The sequence below is a fragment of the Doryrhamphus excisus genome, chromosome 15 (genome assembly GCF_030265055.1).
Source record: "Doryrhamphus excisus isolate RoL2022-K1 chromosome 15, RoL_Dexc_1.0, whole genome shotgun sequence".
Taxonomy (NCBI): domain Eukaryota; kingdom Metazoa; phylum Chordata; class Actinopteri; order Syngnathiformes; family Syngnathidae; genus Doryrhamphus; species Doryrhamphus excisus.
This window is the reverse complement of record NC_080480.1, coordinates 992,733-1,007,594: the sequence shown is the minus strand read 5'-3', so window position 1 is coordinate 1,007,594 and position 14,862 is coordinate 992,733. Positions and strand designations below refer to the sequence as shown.

Genomic DNA, 14,862 nt, shown 5'->3' with positions numbered 1-14,862 from the left:
TAAATAATAAAATATAATAATTTAAAATAATAAAAATAAAATAATAATAAAATTAATAATAATAATATATAAATAATTTAATATAATACAAATAATTTAATATAATATAAATAATAATATTTATTATATATGGAGTAAATAAAAAAATAATGTTTTTAATAATAAAAACATAATATATATGAGTCCTTCCAGCGTGTGTACTTAAAGCCGTGGAGCTCCTGGCTCAGCTCATTAGAGCTAAGGGATTGAGATGCTAGCCCATGCACACTGACTCATACAGTACAGGAGGAGGAGGAGGAGGAGGAGGTGTGAAGGCCACCACAGTGAACCACAGATGTGTTCCATATTTACAAAAATATTTAGAAAAAGAAATAAGCCATCATCACCAGTGAGGCCGAGAAGGAACCATCTTTTATGTTGCATCATGTAAACCGGCTCACTGCTGCCACACAGTGGCTCTTTCACGTCATTACAGCTTTCCCTGAAAACACAGCACACAGACAAGACTTGTAGAAAACAGCACGACATACATTACAAAATATACTTTATGTATACAACATGATAACAAAGCACTTTTCCATGGCACTTTGTGATCACCGCGACGCCTCCGGAGGGGAGGGGAGGGGGGGGCAGATGCAAACGAGCGACGACATTGAAAAATGGAAGTCGTACAAATCGACACGGTACAGCGCATGGATGGATGGGTACGGTCTCCATGACGACACCCGTGGGTGGAACAAACACAGCTTCTGAGAGTCTAACATCTACCGGGACATTGAACTCATCACCTCAGGTGCCACTGTGGAAAAAGAAGAATTTGAATGGCGTTCCGGTGTGGCCCTGAAGTGCACACACACACACACACACACACACACACACACACACACACAAGACATAAACATTGGCTTTACTCTAACAGCAAGACGCGGGAACGTGGGGGCCGAGGCCGAGGGTGCACACGGCGTGAGGATGAGGACGCAAGGCCGGAAGTGATGAGTTCACGGCCTGCATGGTGAAAGTGACACGGAACAAACAGGCATGTTGGATTGTTGATAGAAAAGCGACACGAAGCGAGCGTCCCCGTTTGACCCCCGGCTTGTTGGTCGATCACAAGCGTCACCACAAAGACCACGACACGTTTCTACAGAGAGACGTTCACGTTTCACATCAGGGATGGCGTTCCCGTTTCCTCCGCGTTCAGCAGAGAAGGGGAGGACGTTCGCCGCTTAGGATTAGTGTCGGGATTGGCTTTACTTACCCCCCCACCCCTTGATCCCCCTTGATCCCCCTTGTGTGTGTGTGTGTGTGCAGGTGTGTGCGTGTCCCAGCCCAATGTCAGGTTTAGCTAGACCAGGGTGCAGCAGCCGCCCTTGTGCTTTTGAGACTCGATGTAGTCGTGGAGCTGGAACTTGGGCTCATGAGGCTGCTGGGTGCTTCTGTGCTTCAGTTCCCTGGGAGAGAGAGAGAGAGAGAGAGAGACACCATACAGGAAGTCAGATACTGAGGGGGCGGATGCGGGGAGAGAGGGAAGGCAGGAAGACGCTATCTGGCAACCAACATCATCACATCATTTCAAGAGGAGCAAAATGTAGTCCAACGCCACCTGACTGAAACAGGAAGGCAGCATTACAAGCCTCAAATGTGCGGAGTACACTAATGAGGAAAAAGTGGCCATTTTCAGCAGCATAAAGTTGAAATATGACAGAAAAAATATGGTTTTTAAAGTTGTACAGGGAATAAAGTCATTATTACTACAAGGAAATTACAGAAAAAAGCTGAAATAGCTGAATAATCTTGTGAGAATAAAGTCAAAATATTATGGGAATAATAATAATAATGTTTAAAAAATGCACAAGAAGAAAGTGCAAATAGAGTTGTTAAAAAAATAAAATAAAATAAAGTGAAAATACAGCAGAAATGGAATTACTACAGGAAAATTACAGAAAAAAGCTGAAATAGCTGAATAATTTTGTGAGAAGTCAAAATATTATGGGAGTAATAATAATAATAATGTTACAAGAAAAAAAGTGCAACAAGAAAGTGCAAATAGAGTTGTTAAAAAATTAAAATAAAATAAATAATAAATACAATAATAAATAAAATACAGCAAAAATGGAAAAACAGCTGTAATTTTACAAGAATAAAGTCAAAATATTAAGAGGAAAAAAGGCATAAATATGGGGAAAATAATGTCATTTTGTAGCAAAGAGGTCAAATATTAAAGAAAAAAAAACTTAGTATGGGAAAGAAAACAAAAACGAAAGTCAGCATTTTTTGAAAAACAGGCTGGGGAAAAATTCAGGAATTAATATGACAGGAATAACAAGAAAAAAGTCAAAATAATGGGAATAAATAATAATAATAATTTCAAGAAGAAAAGTGAATATTATTAATGTGCTCTTTCACCTACTGTACTGAGAGAGAGAGAGAGAGAGAGAGAGAGAGAGAGAGACCATACAGGAAGTCAGATACTGAGGGGGCGGATGCGGTGAGAGAGGGAGGGAAGACGCTATCTGGCAACCAACATCACCACATCATTTCATGAGGAGCAAAATCTTTGAATTTCTTGATATCACAGACAAATAATAGTAATAAATAATATTTATATAAAAACAGTTAATGTTGGAAATTTAGGCTAGAATTTGGTCTTGTTTTGTGTCCATTTTCCAGATAAGCTAAGCTAAGCTAAGCTAAGACCCAGCAGGTCTGGAACCTCCTGACCTTCTGACCTTCGCTGCTCCCAGCCAATCACCAACTGGACCAACTGGTAGCAGATAAGTCCTTAAACGTCCCAACCTGCCATCTTGGCTGTTTATTGACGCATTCGGATTTCCTGTGGTTACCATGGTTACCAGATAGCACCTGCTGTTTACGGCGTGTGGGTGTTGGAAGTTGGACGTGTTGGGCCTTACTTTGCGATCGCCAGAAAGGCCAGCTCCACATTCATGCCCGTCTTGGCGCTCGTCTCCATGAATGGCACGCCGTATTCCTGGGATGAAGACACGGGAATTACAGATGGGTACTTGATACTACATAGTACTTGTATAGTGACTTTATTCTGGTGAAAATACTCATTTTTATATTTTTTGGTTTGTCTATTTTCTTTATTGTTGGAATGTGCTGCGGGCCTTAAAAAAAACAGCCAAGGGCCACAAATGGCCCCTGTGCCTCACATTGGACACCACTGAAGAATACGTTTGCCGCACGTTACCTTGGCCAGCTTCTCCCCATCCTCCGTCTTCACGACCCTCTCGGCGGCCATGTCCGACTGGAAGACAGCAGACAGAAAACGATGAATTTCCTCGGGGATCCCGGGACGCAGATCCCGCGAGTCCACGCCCGATACCGAGTAAGCCCGTACGCACGGCTCATCCTCTTATCTGGCAGCCTCGCCGCCATGGCTGCCCGATAAGAGGATGTTCCAGAGCCGAAGCCCCCCTCCGAGTGAAGGGGTGTCACAGACGCTCGCTGCGAGTAAGCCTCGTTGACATCCAGGACGTGAGGCGAGTACCTCCGTCGGCCACCAGAGGGAGCCTTTGGACGGATTACTGATGACGGCTGCTGACGGCAAGGAGACTTTTCATGAGAGAAATGGTTTGATGGAGGAAATGCTCCCAGCGAGGGATTAGGAATTAGTGAGGTGCTGCTTGGAATGTCTGGGCTTGATTGCGTACCTTTAAATCACATCCATGAAGACGTCGTATAAAAAGGAATACAAGGCTGCATATACATATATAATGAAGGGCTATGTTTATGAAAAACATTAATGTGAGTCATTAATCTCCTGATCTTTTCATGTAACATAAAAATTAAATTAAATTTTCTCACCTTGTTGCCGAGCAACATGATGACCACATCCTTCTGGGCGTATTCGTGTATTTCATTGAGCCAAGCCTTTCAAAGAAATCACAGGGTCACAAACAAATACCTCTAAACTGCACTGAAACACTTCCGGTGCAGGAAGGGGGAGGAGCCAAGAGAGAGGCAGTTCAAGCATCCAATGAAATCTCACCCTGATGTTGTCAAATGATGGCTTGCTGGTGATATCGTACAACAGGAGTAATGCTGTGGGAATGAAAAAGGGGAGTGGTTCACATTATGAAGAACAAATACTTTCCTACATCATCAATCTATGACTGGTTGCCCCCCCCCCCCCACACATCCACCCCCCACACCCACACCCACAGTATGAGGAAGTAAAAGATATAAAAGCAAAGGTTACCTTGAGCATCTCTATAGTAGGCGTGTGTCACGCTTCGGAATCTCTCCTGGCCGGCTGTATCCCAGATCTACACAACAAAGCACATAATTACAAAGCGCCTCCTCCCCCCCTTCGCCCCCCCCCTGAACTAGTCCAACGCCACCTGACTAGAACAGGAAGGCAGCATTACAAGCGTACACTAAACTAAGAGTACACTAATGAGGAAAAAGTGGCCATTTTCAGCAGCATAAAGATGAAATAATATGTTTTTTAAAGTTGTACAGGGAATAAAGTCATTATTACTACAAGAAAATTACAGAATAATTTTGTGAGAATAAAGTCAAAATATTATGGGAATAATAATAATAATAATAATGTTACAAAAAATGCGCAAGAAGAAAGTGCAAATAGAGTTGTTAAAAAAATTAAATAAAATACAGCAGAAATGGAACAAACAGCTGTAATTTTACAAGAATAAAGTCAAAATATTAAGAAGAAAAAAGTCAAAATATTATACGAATAATAATAATAATGTTCCAAAAAATGTGCAAGAAGAAAGTGCAAATAGAGTTGTTAAAAAAATTAAATAAAATTAAATAAAATACAGCAGAAATGGAACAAACAGCTGTAATTTTACAAGAATAAAGTCAAAATATTCAGAAGAAAAAAAGTCAAAATATTATAGGAATAATAATAATAATGTTCCAAAAAAATGCGCAAGAAGAAAGCGCAAAAAAAAATTGTTTTTGTTAAATAAAATTAAATAAAATTAAATAAAATACAGCAGAAATGGAACAAACCGCTGTAATTTTACAAGAATAAAGTCAAAATATTAAGAAGAAAAAAAAGTCAAAATATTATAGGAATAATAATAATAATGTTCCAAAAAAATGCGCAAGAAGAAAGTGCAAATAGAGTTGTTAAAAAAAATAAATAAAATTAAATAAAATACAGCAGAAATGGAACAAACAACTGTAATTTTACAAGAATAAAGTCAAAATATTAAGAAGAAAAAAAGACATAAATATGAGGAAAAATGTCATTTTGTAGCAAAGAGGTCAAATATTAAAGAATTATTTTTACTTTTTTTTTAAAGGCGTAGTATGGGAAAGAAAAAAACGAAAGTCAGCATTTTTTGAAAAATAGGCTGGGGAAAAATTCAGGAATAAATATGACAGGAATAACAGGAATAAAGTCAAAATGATGGGAATAAATAATAATAATAATTCCAATAAGAAAAGTGAATAATAATGTGCTCTATCATCTACTGTACATTGCAGGGCTGAGATACATTTAAAAAAAAGATAATATCAAAGTTGCCTTTGCATGGTTTCATTTTTCACTATGATGTTTATATTGAGTTAAAATACCAAATCAGATCTGATGTCGTTTGTACGCTTGAGTTGGCATCTACATCCAAACCACCATGTCTGAATCGGAATTCCACGATAGGACCAGGATAAGAGACGAGCTACAGCGGAGAAATGTGATTTTGGCCCCTCCCACTCATGTCAAACAAACATGTCATGAGGTTAGAAGAGCACGTGTCGCTACGTGGAGTGTTTGATCCGACGTACGGGCGGACGTGCGGGAGGAGACGCTCACCTGGAGCTTGACTTTCAGGTCGTCCACATCTACCACCTTGTTCTGGAGAGACGGGCGAGAAGAGAAGAGCCGTGAGACGCTCGCCAAGCGCTTTACGCACAACAAGGCTCAGCATGGGGCCCAACGCAGGAGACGACAGAGGATGGCTTTAAACGCTGCCAGGGACGTTAATAGCAACACACACACACACACACACACACACACACACACAACAACGTGGCAAAGACAACAGGCAGCATATCAAGCGACTCCCACTGTTCATTTCCTGCAACCCTCACAGGCCCACGGTCTGATTTCCTGCAGAGCCAAGTTGGGTCTAAAATAGTTAGGCCGTCCTATGCTAACCCGTTCCAGCCACAAACTAACATTTGCTCGCCAATATGGGAGGAGGAGGACGTAATAATAAAAGATGATGAGCGTGGTTCCAGCCGACGGAGATACACGTTCTCACCCTGCGATGACGTCAGGGCGGCGCAGGAGGAGGAAGTGGAGAGCGTAAAGGCGGCTCCGCTTCATCGTTAGACTCCAACATTCTTACCGGTCTTGGAAGTCCAACAACTATTTTCCAGTTTGGCGGGTCCTGAGACTAATAGTCAGGTGTGACTTATAGATCAGAACTCCAAACGGTTTTGAAAGGTTCATTCATATTAGGTCTGGGCGATGTGGACCAAACTCATATCCTGATATATTTAGGTTCAATACGATATATATATATATAGTAAAATGTAAACAATCTTACAAAACAATAGCCACTGAAATAAAATAGTATATCTTTATCTTTAAATTAATATAAAAAAATGTCAATCTTCAGTTCAATCATGCTACACTGACGCTAGCCTCTTACACGGTTAGCCCTGTTAGCGCTTCCGTCTCACGTTCCCCACGACACACGGTAAACATGGTGGATATCGTCTTTCTCGCTCTTCACTCCCGCCGGGCAGCCTCTCCTCCTCCGTATCTCCACGGGGATCTCGGATGGCTCCGCTTGGCCGAGGGGGGTGCTCAAAGCTAACGCTGCTTTTCGAGTGTGGGGGACACAACAGTGGCGCAAGAGATACGCTACGGAACACTTAAGGGGTCGCTATGGCAACAAAAACAATAAGAAAGTAATAAATGAATAAATATTAAACACTAAATTATTAACTATTAATTAAACAGAGCTGCCCAAACTAGCTTGACACAAAGAAACATGACACCTCCGCACCAAATTCGGTCTATATGTCCATATATAGGTCCATATGAACCATATGCTTGTTTTTCATATCGTGCTAAAAGAAATGCTAATATTTCTAAAATATGGCTATATCGGCCACACTGGATGACGAGTTGACAGCTCAGACTTTGAACTCTTCCACTTGAACTGCTGACCCGCTGGAGCGCCTGCATGTGTAGCTCCTGATCTATGGTTAGCAGCACACTTTTCTTTACCCTGACTGGTGTAAGTTTTGATTTTTGGACAAATTAAGTGGTACGGTCCCTCGTTTATCACTGTTAATTGGTTCTAGACTTCAATTTCTGCAAAGTAGGAAGACAGGAAGTGACGTCCGAGGTTGAGAGTTGAGTTCCGGCCCCAACGGTAGCCCTTGTTGTTGTTATGATTAATATTTGACTGATAGTAGTATTCCTCCATAAAAGCGCCATAATTCATGAATAGATAGAATGAGAATTACGTTCCGTTTCCTGGCTAACTGCTACGTTTGTGCAACCGATGGTGGGCGAGTACACTAAACTCCCTGACAATTCAAAGCTGTTCACCCCCCATCCGTGGCCCCCGGTTTGTAAGACAAGTCATGTGACATCTCCAGCCAGGTTATGTCGACCTTTCACGCCAGGAAGCAGCTGACAGACAACAGGAAGTGTGAATACGCACACGCAGGCTGAAGCACGTGAAGCCAGAGCAGAGGCGAACGGGATCGCGGAAAGGAAGGACGTGGTTGAACCCCTGCATTAGTTGCCATGGCGTTCCGTTTCCCTCCAATTATGACGCGAGAGGAGCGGCGTGCTGAGTGACGCTACAAGGAAGCTGAAAATAGACCGGCCATGTTGGAAGCTGCCTTTTTCACGCACGACAACAACCTCGGCTCCAACGTTTGTCTCTCAGCTTACGCCTTCCAGTTCGACCCCCCCGCCCCACACACCCCCACACAGCCACAAGCAGCTAATGGAGCCTATTCATAGCCATGAATGAACGGCGTGACAGCGAACGCATCCTTTTCTTGGGTGACTCGGTTTATGAATGGACGCCGAGACGCTGACCACGCCACCTGTTGCTTTTTCTTGAGTGCCGGAAAAAGTCAACGGGAGCGTCTGGAAAATGCCAAGCGAGGAAGACAATACATCACTCCCGCTAATGCAACACAATTTCCTCCCGAAACCGCTCCGAGACGACGACTCGCCATTAGTCTCGGAACAAAAAGGTTAAGCGGGATCACTCCTGAAAGCCTCGCGTTGCGTTCATGACAACGGAGGTGATGAGAGGATGAGTGAGGAGACAAGGATGCGGGAACGCGTCTCGGCAGGAAGCAGCCGGTGCCTCCTTGCAGCCTCCTGGTCTGTGAACTTGGCTGACGGCTGAGAGGATTTGTACATCGGGCGCCGTCGCCACACGGCCGTGGAAAACGAGGTGATAATTGGCACACTTGCTTCACAGACAAATTAGAAACGAAAGAACAATCTGCAGCGTCTCTCTCTCTCTCTCTCTCTCTCGCTCGCTCGCTCGCTCACTCACCCTGAAGTCTATTCCCACGGTGGCGATAAAGTTGCCGCCCACGAAGGCCCCGTCTTTAAATCGCAGCAAGATGCACGTCTTCCCCACGGCGGAGTCTCCCAGCAGCATCACCTATTAATTAGAGCAAAAAAAGGGGGGGGGGGGCATGACATGAAAACTGAAGGAATCACGTACTAATATTTCCTAACAGATGATGACTCAACGGAAATATGATAGTTACACAATACATGTGACACAGACACACAAAGGTTGGTTCAAAAAGCCAATGGAAAAAATCCAACAGCAATTGAGACGCAATTAAATAAATTAATTTATTTTTTTTTAAATCACAGAAAATATGGAATTATGAAAAACGTTCCAGAAAAATCAGAATTTGAATACGGAAACTCATCTTGTTTATCGCCGACTTATTAATAAATCAAATATTTTCATAGTTAGCACATAGAAAACCCGATTCCGACCTTCAAAATAGATTAGAGCCCTCTAGACAAGAAATAACACCCCTATAGTCACCTTTACACTCATATGAGTAGACTAGAAAATAAGATTAAGTGGAAGAAAGGATTTGACGTCAGGTTTTTACTCGGAGTGGATTACGGATTCAACGCTAGCCCGCGTTATAATAATTATTATCATGTCATGTTATTATGATCATGCCTTTTATGAGATAATTCAACCCTGCAATAAAAGCCTGTTGTTCCGGCAGTCCAGTGTGGTGCTTGTGTGTCTCACCAAATGTTACAGTAACGTTACCGACGCCCAGTGTAGAATACTACATAGTATCTTTGAATGCATCGTCGAAATTGATCCATTTTTATGCCTGAAAATGATTTATTTAGACAGAAAAAAATACAATTAAGCATATTTTAACTAATAACAGGCCGCATTCAACTACAAAATAGCATGATATATTTTGAATGTATATTTTGGACATACGTATCTGTAGAATATATGGAACGTTACAGTCATGGAAAATGTAAAACTGTTTTCAACCAGTAGGGGGAGCCAAATATATCACCTATTTATTTTCAAGTAAATTTATTAAACCCATGTAAGCCAAATTGTTATGTTTATGAATATTTACCGACTACAGGTGAACGGGACGCCTATTTTTGGAGAAAAAAAATGATATCGACTTCTTTGGACCAAAAAAAATCAGCTCATTTTCACTCGATCGCCACAACATTCGGTAGAAATTGGTTCCTAATATGTGGGTTGCCTGGCATAGGAAGGACATCTTCCACGCAGCTTTCTACGTGATTGGCGGGTGTGCCTAATGAAGTGTCCTGCAGGTTTGACTTGACCTGCCTAATGACGTCGGTGCAGTCCAACTTTGTCTGTTGCCTGTGCGTGTTGCGTTCAAGTAAAACTGTTCCCTCCTGTTTGGGTAAGGACGGGGGGGCAGCAACAAGTACACCCTCGGTAAATATTTGCATCAAAGGAGATTTACAGCCCGGCTTTATGGACTTCCTACAAAAGACGTTTAGAACTTTGTGGCCCCAAAGAACAACACGTTTAGGCTGTGGAATCACGTGACCGCCTGCTACCGGAACATCAGACAAGACGGAAGCAGAAGGAAAGCAGAAGGAAGCAGAAGAAAGAACATACACACCTTGAAGGCGATATCGTAGTACTCGTTAATAGAGGCGCATCGCTCCAACACGTATTTGGACGTCCCGTTTTTAGACTGCTTTTGCGTCAACGATGCCTTCCTGGTGGACATCGCGATGGGAAAAGATGCGTTCAGGGAGCCAAAAAGCACTCTAGTCCAATAAAAACGTACACGCTGTGTGTACTGTGTGTATGTGGGATGGGGGGGGGGGGGGGGATCTCAGTCCGAGTCTCCGGCAGCTTCCAGCCCCTCTGATCGCATACTGCGTGGATTCAAAAATGATGATCACCACAAAAAAAAAACAAATGAGGATTTAGTGTTGCATTTCCGGATGTAAAAAAAAGGTTAAAGTTTAAAAAAAAAAGAGGCGCCAACAAATCCAAGAATCACGAGAGAAGAAAATGACACCCAAGCGGAAACATTACTGTGCTTTGCATCCTGGCGTGGGCAGACGGTGAATTGACGGAGTGAGCGCCGCGGCAGCTTCCACTGGCAATGTGTGTGCGTGTGCGTGTGCGTGTGCGCATTCCGTCTAGTCCTTCGGCTTTTATTGTACACCGAACAGCTGTAGGGGGTCAGAGGGGATGCTAGCTGAGTCATTCGGGCTACAGGTGTTGCTCCAGCACAAACTATAATTTAATTATAATAAAAAATAATACACGGATGATGTTTTTGTATAGAAATGCACATATTTAAACGCCAGCATTCGCTTTTCGTTCACGAACTGTCAACGGATTACCGTTAAATCTATTATTATTTCATCAAAGTCAACCTCCAAATTGTTTTTGTCACGAAAAGGTGATTGTAAAGTGTAACAAAATCAATTATAAATAAACATATCATACGTGGCAAATTGTTCCACCCAAGAGTCAATTTTCCAATTAAAACTGCATATCTTTACAGTGGTGTTTGTCTCCCCCTTGCGGTCACCAGCAGAAACGACGCCTCGTGTGTGGCGTTGGCATGGTGAAACTGGCAGTGACAATAAAACCGATACATTTCCTTTTTTTTAAAAAAAAAAAAGCAAGTAATTTAAATAAAATATATTATCTTAAGGGACAATACCTTAGGATGTAAACGTGAGCATACTTAAGAGTAGTCTGTGTACAGTTTACAGTTACTCAGCATGCCTTGCGGGTTGCACATAACGCATTAATCACAGTTCATTAGCGAATTAGTAGAGCATCGAAAACCTTTACAACTTTGTAAATACTGTTTTTAATATTATTAGAGCCCTCTAGATGTGAAATAACACCCCTATAGTCACCTTTACACACATATATATTAATATAGTAGATATAACAAGAAAAAACAAATCATACAAGATATAAATAAGACTCGTATGCTTGTGTGGGTTGATGTACGGTAAGTGGGAGTGGATTGTGGTGCGGACAGGATGTGACGTTGTGGGGTTAAGAGTTGAGTTTTATCCTGGTGTGGGTTCCGGCTGCAAGAGTAGCCTGCCCGAGAAAGTACCATGCCTGTTGTGCTCGTGTTTTGTGAAAATTACCGACATCTAGTGGCCAGTGGAGAATACTACATATCACAATGTCTTTGAAGGCATCTTCTAAATGGATTCTATTTGTATTTCAGTTTTTTTTCAACATTTTTTTTAAGATGGAAGATGCTTAATTTCGGGGAAAATATATAAAATATGCATTTCATTGGCCAATCCAAATTGTCCATAAGTATGAATGTGGGTGGGAATGGTTATTTGTCTATCTGTGAACTGCCATTGACTGGGATAGGCTCCAGCATACTACCATGAAAATGGATGGATGGCATGAACATCAAAACAAAATATGTAACTGTTATTGATACAGACCCACCAGTTGAGAACCACCGGTCTAAACAGTATGCGCCATGTGACCCAACGTCGGCTGGGATAGGCCCCAGCTTTCCTCGGATGGATGCTTATTTATCTTTCATAGTAGAAACACCTGCAGTTCCCCGACAATACAGTAAATAAACACCTTGTAAATTGTTCAAGTGTACCTGTTGACCTTTAACCTTAAATTCCTGTCACCAAGATGGCTGAAGAATCAGAAGGAAGCTCATTTAAATTCCCTCCATCCTCAAGGACTCCGCTCTGCTGCTCCAGAACTGCAGTGACATAAAGCCAAGTGCCACATCATCCGCTATACGAGCCTCTCGTCTGCCCCCCCCCTTCTCCTCCTCCTCCTCCTCTTCCTCTCCTCCATGCCACAGAGCATAATCTCAGCCTTGTTTAAAACGGCATTAGAACCAACACCCAGAAGCAAACAGACTGCCCCCGCCCTCTTCAACGCCACAGTCCTCGTCACACTCACGCAGTCGTGACAGTAGCGTAATTATCTTTAATAACCCGGCATCCATCAAGAAAACCCCAAAGGATGTCGGGGATGCTAATGAATCCAGTGAGAAGATGCAGCTTCATTCTGCACTTGAGGGACGGACGCAAACACTCCACGGTGGATGGAAAACACACACGGCGCTCCGTTATGTCAGGACTTGAGCAAACAGCCTGCCGTGATGCCGTGTCACTCTCATCACTCAAACGATTGGGGGGGGGGGGGGGGGGGGGGGCAGTGGAGGGGAAAATCTAGCAAAACAAACTTACGGTGAGTGGGCGCAAAAGGCAGTGGAAGTGGACTCACTGAAGCCGGTGCCCAGGACCCCGGGAGGAACTTGCCCTGGGCGTAGTGCACCACTGGGGGGGGAGTCTTGCACCCAGCATGGCCTGCAGAAACAAGATAGGACAAGATGTCTGTGGTCGGTCTCTGCTGGTTGACACTACATTGCAACCGGGCTGCATGGTCGCCATGGTTATGCCGTCATTAGGCCCTGAGCTCATCGCTATAGCAGATGCTCGCTTCTTTTGCTGACATTTATCAGCCCCCCCCCCCCCCCACCAGAAGGCGGGTCATCCACCCTGTCTGCATTTTAACTGCAGCATGCAGGGCTCTGCAAGCTGAAACGCATGTGCTATCATCCCAAAAAGACAGTCATGCTAACTATCTGGTTTCAGAACATGGATCCCAGATGGCGCCATTGGTAGCGTAGCGGTTCACATACATGACTTCGTCGTGTTGGTCAACTCACAATTATTTAGCGTCTCGACAGGTTTCCATAAGTCAAATGTATTTTCAAAATGTACCACTTCCACATGGGACGGGAGAGCCATGACTGACTTCATGCAGTGTTAAAAAGGTCATGTCGCAATGTTTTGTGACCTGAATACTACTTATCACATAGTTCATTACTTTGGGACTAATACTAGATCATAAAGTGCCACCAAATCATTTATTAAAAACCACAATATGTCAACTGAACCGCAGTATTGCGAGGGATTTAAATTCCCTTAAAAATGATTGGTTTGGAGACTTTTTACACCCTTCAAATGCCTTCTTATTGTGCTGTTCACAACGAGGAAACATGGGCTAAAAATCTGGAGAAAAACAATCACCTTCAATATCCAGATAATAGCTTCTAGCATATTAGCTAAAAACGGGACGTAAACAAGCCTCGTGTTCCCGCGCTAAAGCAGCGAAACAGGAAGTAGGAAGCAGTGGTCCTTGAATATGGTTCATTTGGACAAATACATTCGCTTTCGACTAATAATAGGCTGTATTTACTGACAAAACAGGTGGATTTATGAATGCATATATAGATACAAGGAAGCTGTGAAATTCGAAGCGCGAAGTGGAAAAAGGGATGACTGTTCGTAAGATATGCGGATGCTGAGATTGTCCTCCAGGGGTCGCCAAAACGGCAACAAATGCACCTTTAATGTTGTATATACGTACTAAAATGACTATTGACTCTTAAAATTGAACAGCTCACGTTGATTCAAATGTTAAACAATGCCAAATTATTTAAATTGTATACTTGTATTTCGTTTTTGTATATACAGTCAGTATTGCATAGTGTACTATAGTTATATGTATAACTTATTTGTTCAGTCATTGGCCATTTTTTTTACTCCTGTAAACTGGTTCACATGCTATCTTCCAAATGAAAGACAACAGTATAAACAGTACCTTTCTGTTTCTATTACACTATTCACTCAAAAGCTGTAAGAAAGTGGAGGATCGAGGAGAGCAGTTACCTCCAGGGTGCTCATGGGAATTGATGCGCTGTATCATCGGAAGAGGTTCACTCTGCCTTCCAGGGGCTCAGGATGCTGGATGTTTCCACGGCAACGTGATATTCCTCCGAGCACGCCATCTATTCTGAATTGTTCAGGTCATTTAAGATGAACATAATGAGGCTGTAATAACATAGTCACCATGTGCATGCTGCTGATAAACTTGGAATTGTTAAGACTATCATTTAGTATTGATGTTAAAGCGCCGACGTATAAAAGTGAAATTATTTGAAGAGAACTGGTGGGGTGAATGTTGCATCCCTCAGCTAAATTTAAATAAGCGCTCGGTAAAATGACATTGTAGTGTATTGGTGTTATGCTTATTTCCTGCAATTAATTCTCATAGCACTGATCTAATATTTGAATAAAACAAGTAAACAAGTACCTTAATCATTAGGGAAGGTGTCCTGTAGAGAAGTTGCATGCAGTGTCCTGAGAAAGCATCTTCGCCCCCCCTCCTTCAGCAGTCGTATTTGCTCAGACACCCTGTGGATGCAACAGGACATAGAACATACACGTAGAACATTCCCATAAGGAAGTGACAAGTAACACAAAAAAATATTTCCGTGTCCTCTTTATTGAGCGGAGTG

General features: G+C 42.5%; 1 protein-coding gene across 3 annotated transcripts; it reads right to left on the bottom strand.

Moving 5' to 3' along the window:
- Positions 1–1,282: 1,282 nt before the first annotated feature.
- On the bottom strand, positions 1,283–14,802 carry LOC131103646 (ras-related protein Rab-37-like). Of its 3 annotated transcripts, XM_058050095.1 has the most exons (11): positions 14,658–14,802; positions 14,234–14,357; positions 12,783–12,865; positions 8,535–8,645; positions 5,807–5,848; positions 4,223–4,289; positions 4,013–4,065; positions 3,829–3,894; positions 3,212–3,268; positions 2,913–2,989; positions 1,283–1,451 (listed from the first exon to the last, which is right to left on the bottom strand). In XM_058050095.1, exons 2-11 carry the CDS (start codon positions 14,268–14,270, stop codon positions 1,346–1,348), a joined length of 699 nt encoding a protein of 232 aa, XP_057906078.1. In that variant the 5' UTR covers positions 14,271–14,357; positions 14,658–14,802; the 3' UTR covers positions 1,283–1,345. The 3 variants fall into 3 exon arrangements, with proteins under 3 accessions (XP_057906078.1, XP_057906080.1, XP_057906079.1); XM_058050097.1 differs by lacking the exons at positions 14,234–14,357; positions 14,658–14,802 and having other exon boundaries at positions 12,746–12,844; XM_058050096.1 differs by lacking the exons at positions 12,783–12,865; positions 14,234–14,357; positions 14,658–14,802 and adding an exon at positions 10,147–10,630.
- Between the last annotated feature and the right edge of the window lie 60 nt (positions 14,803–14,862).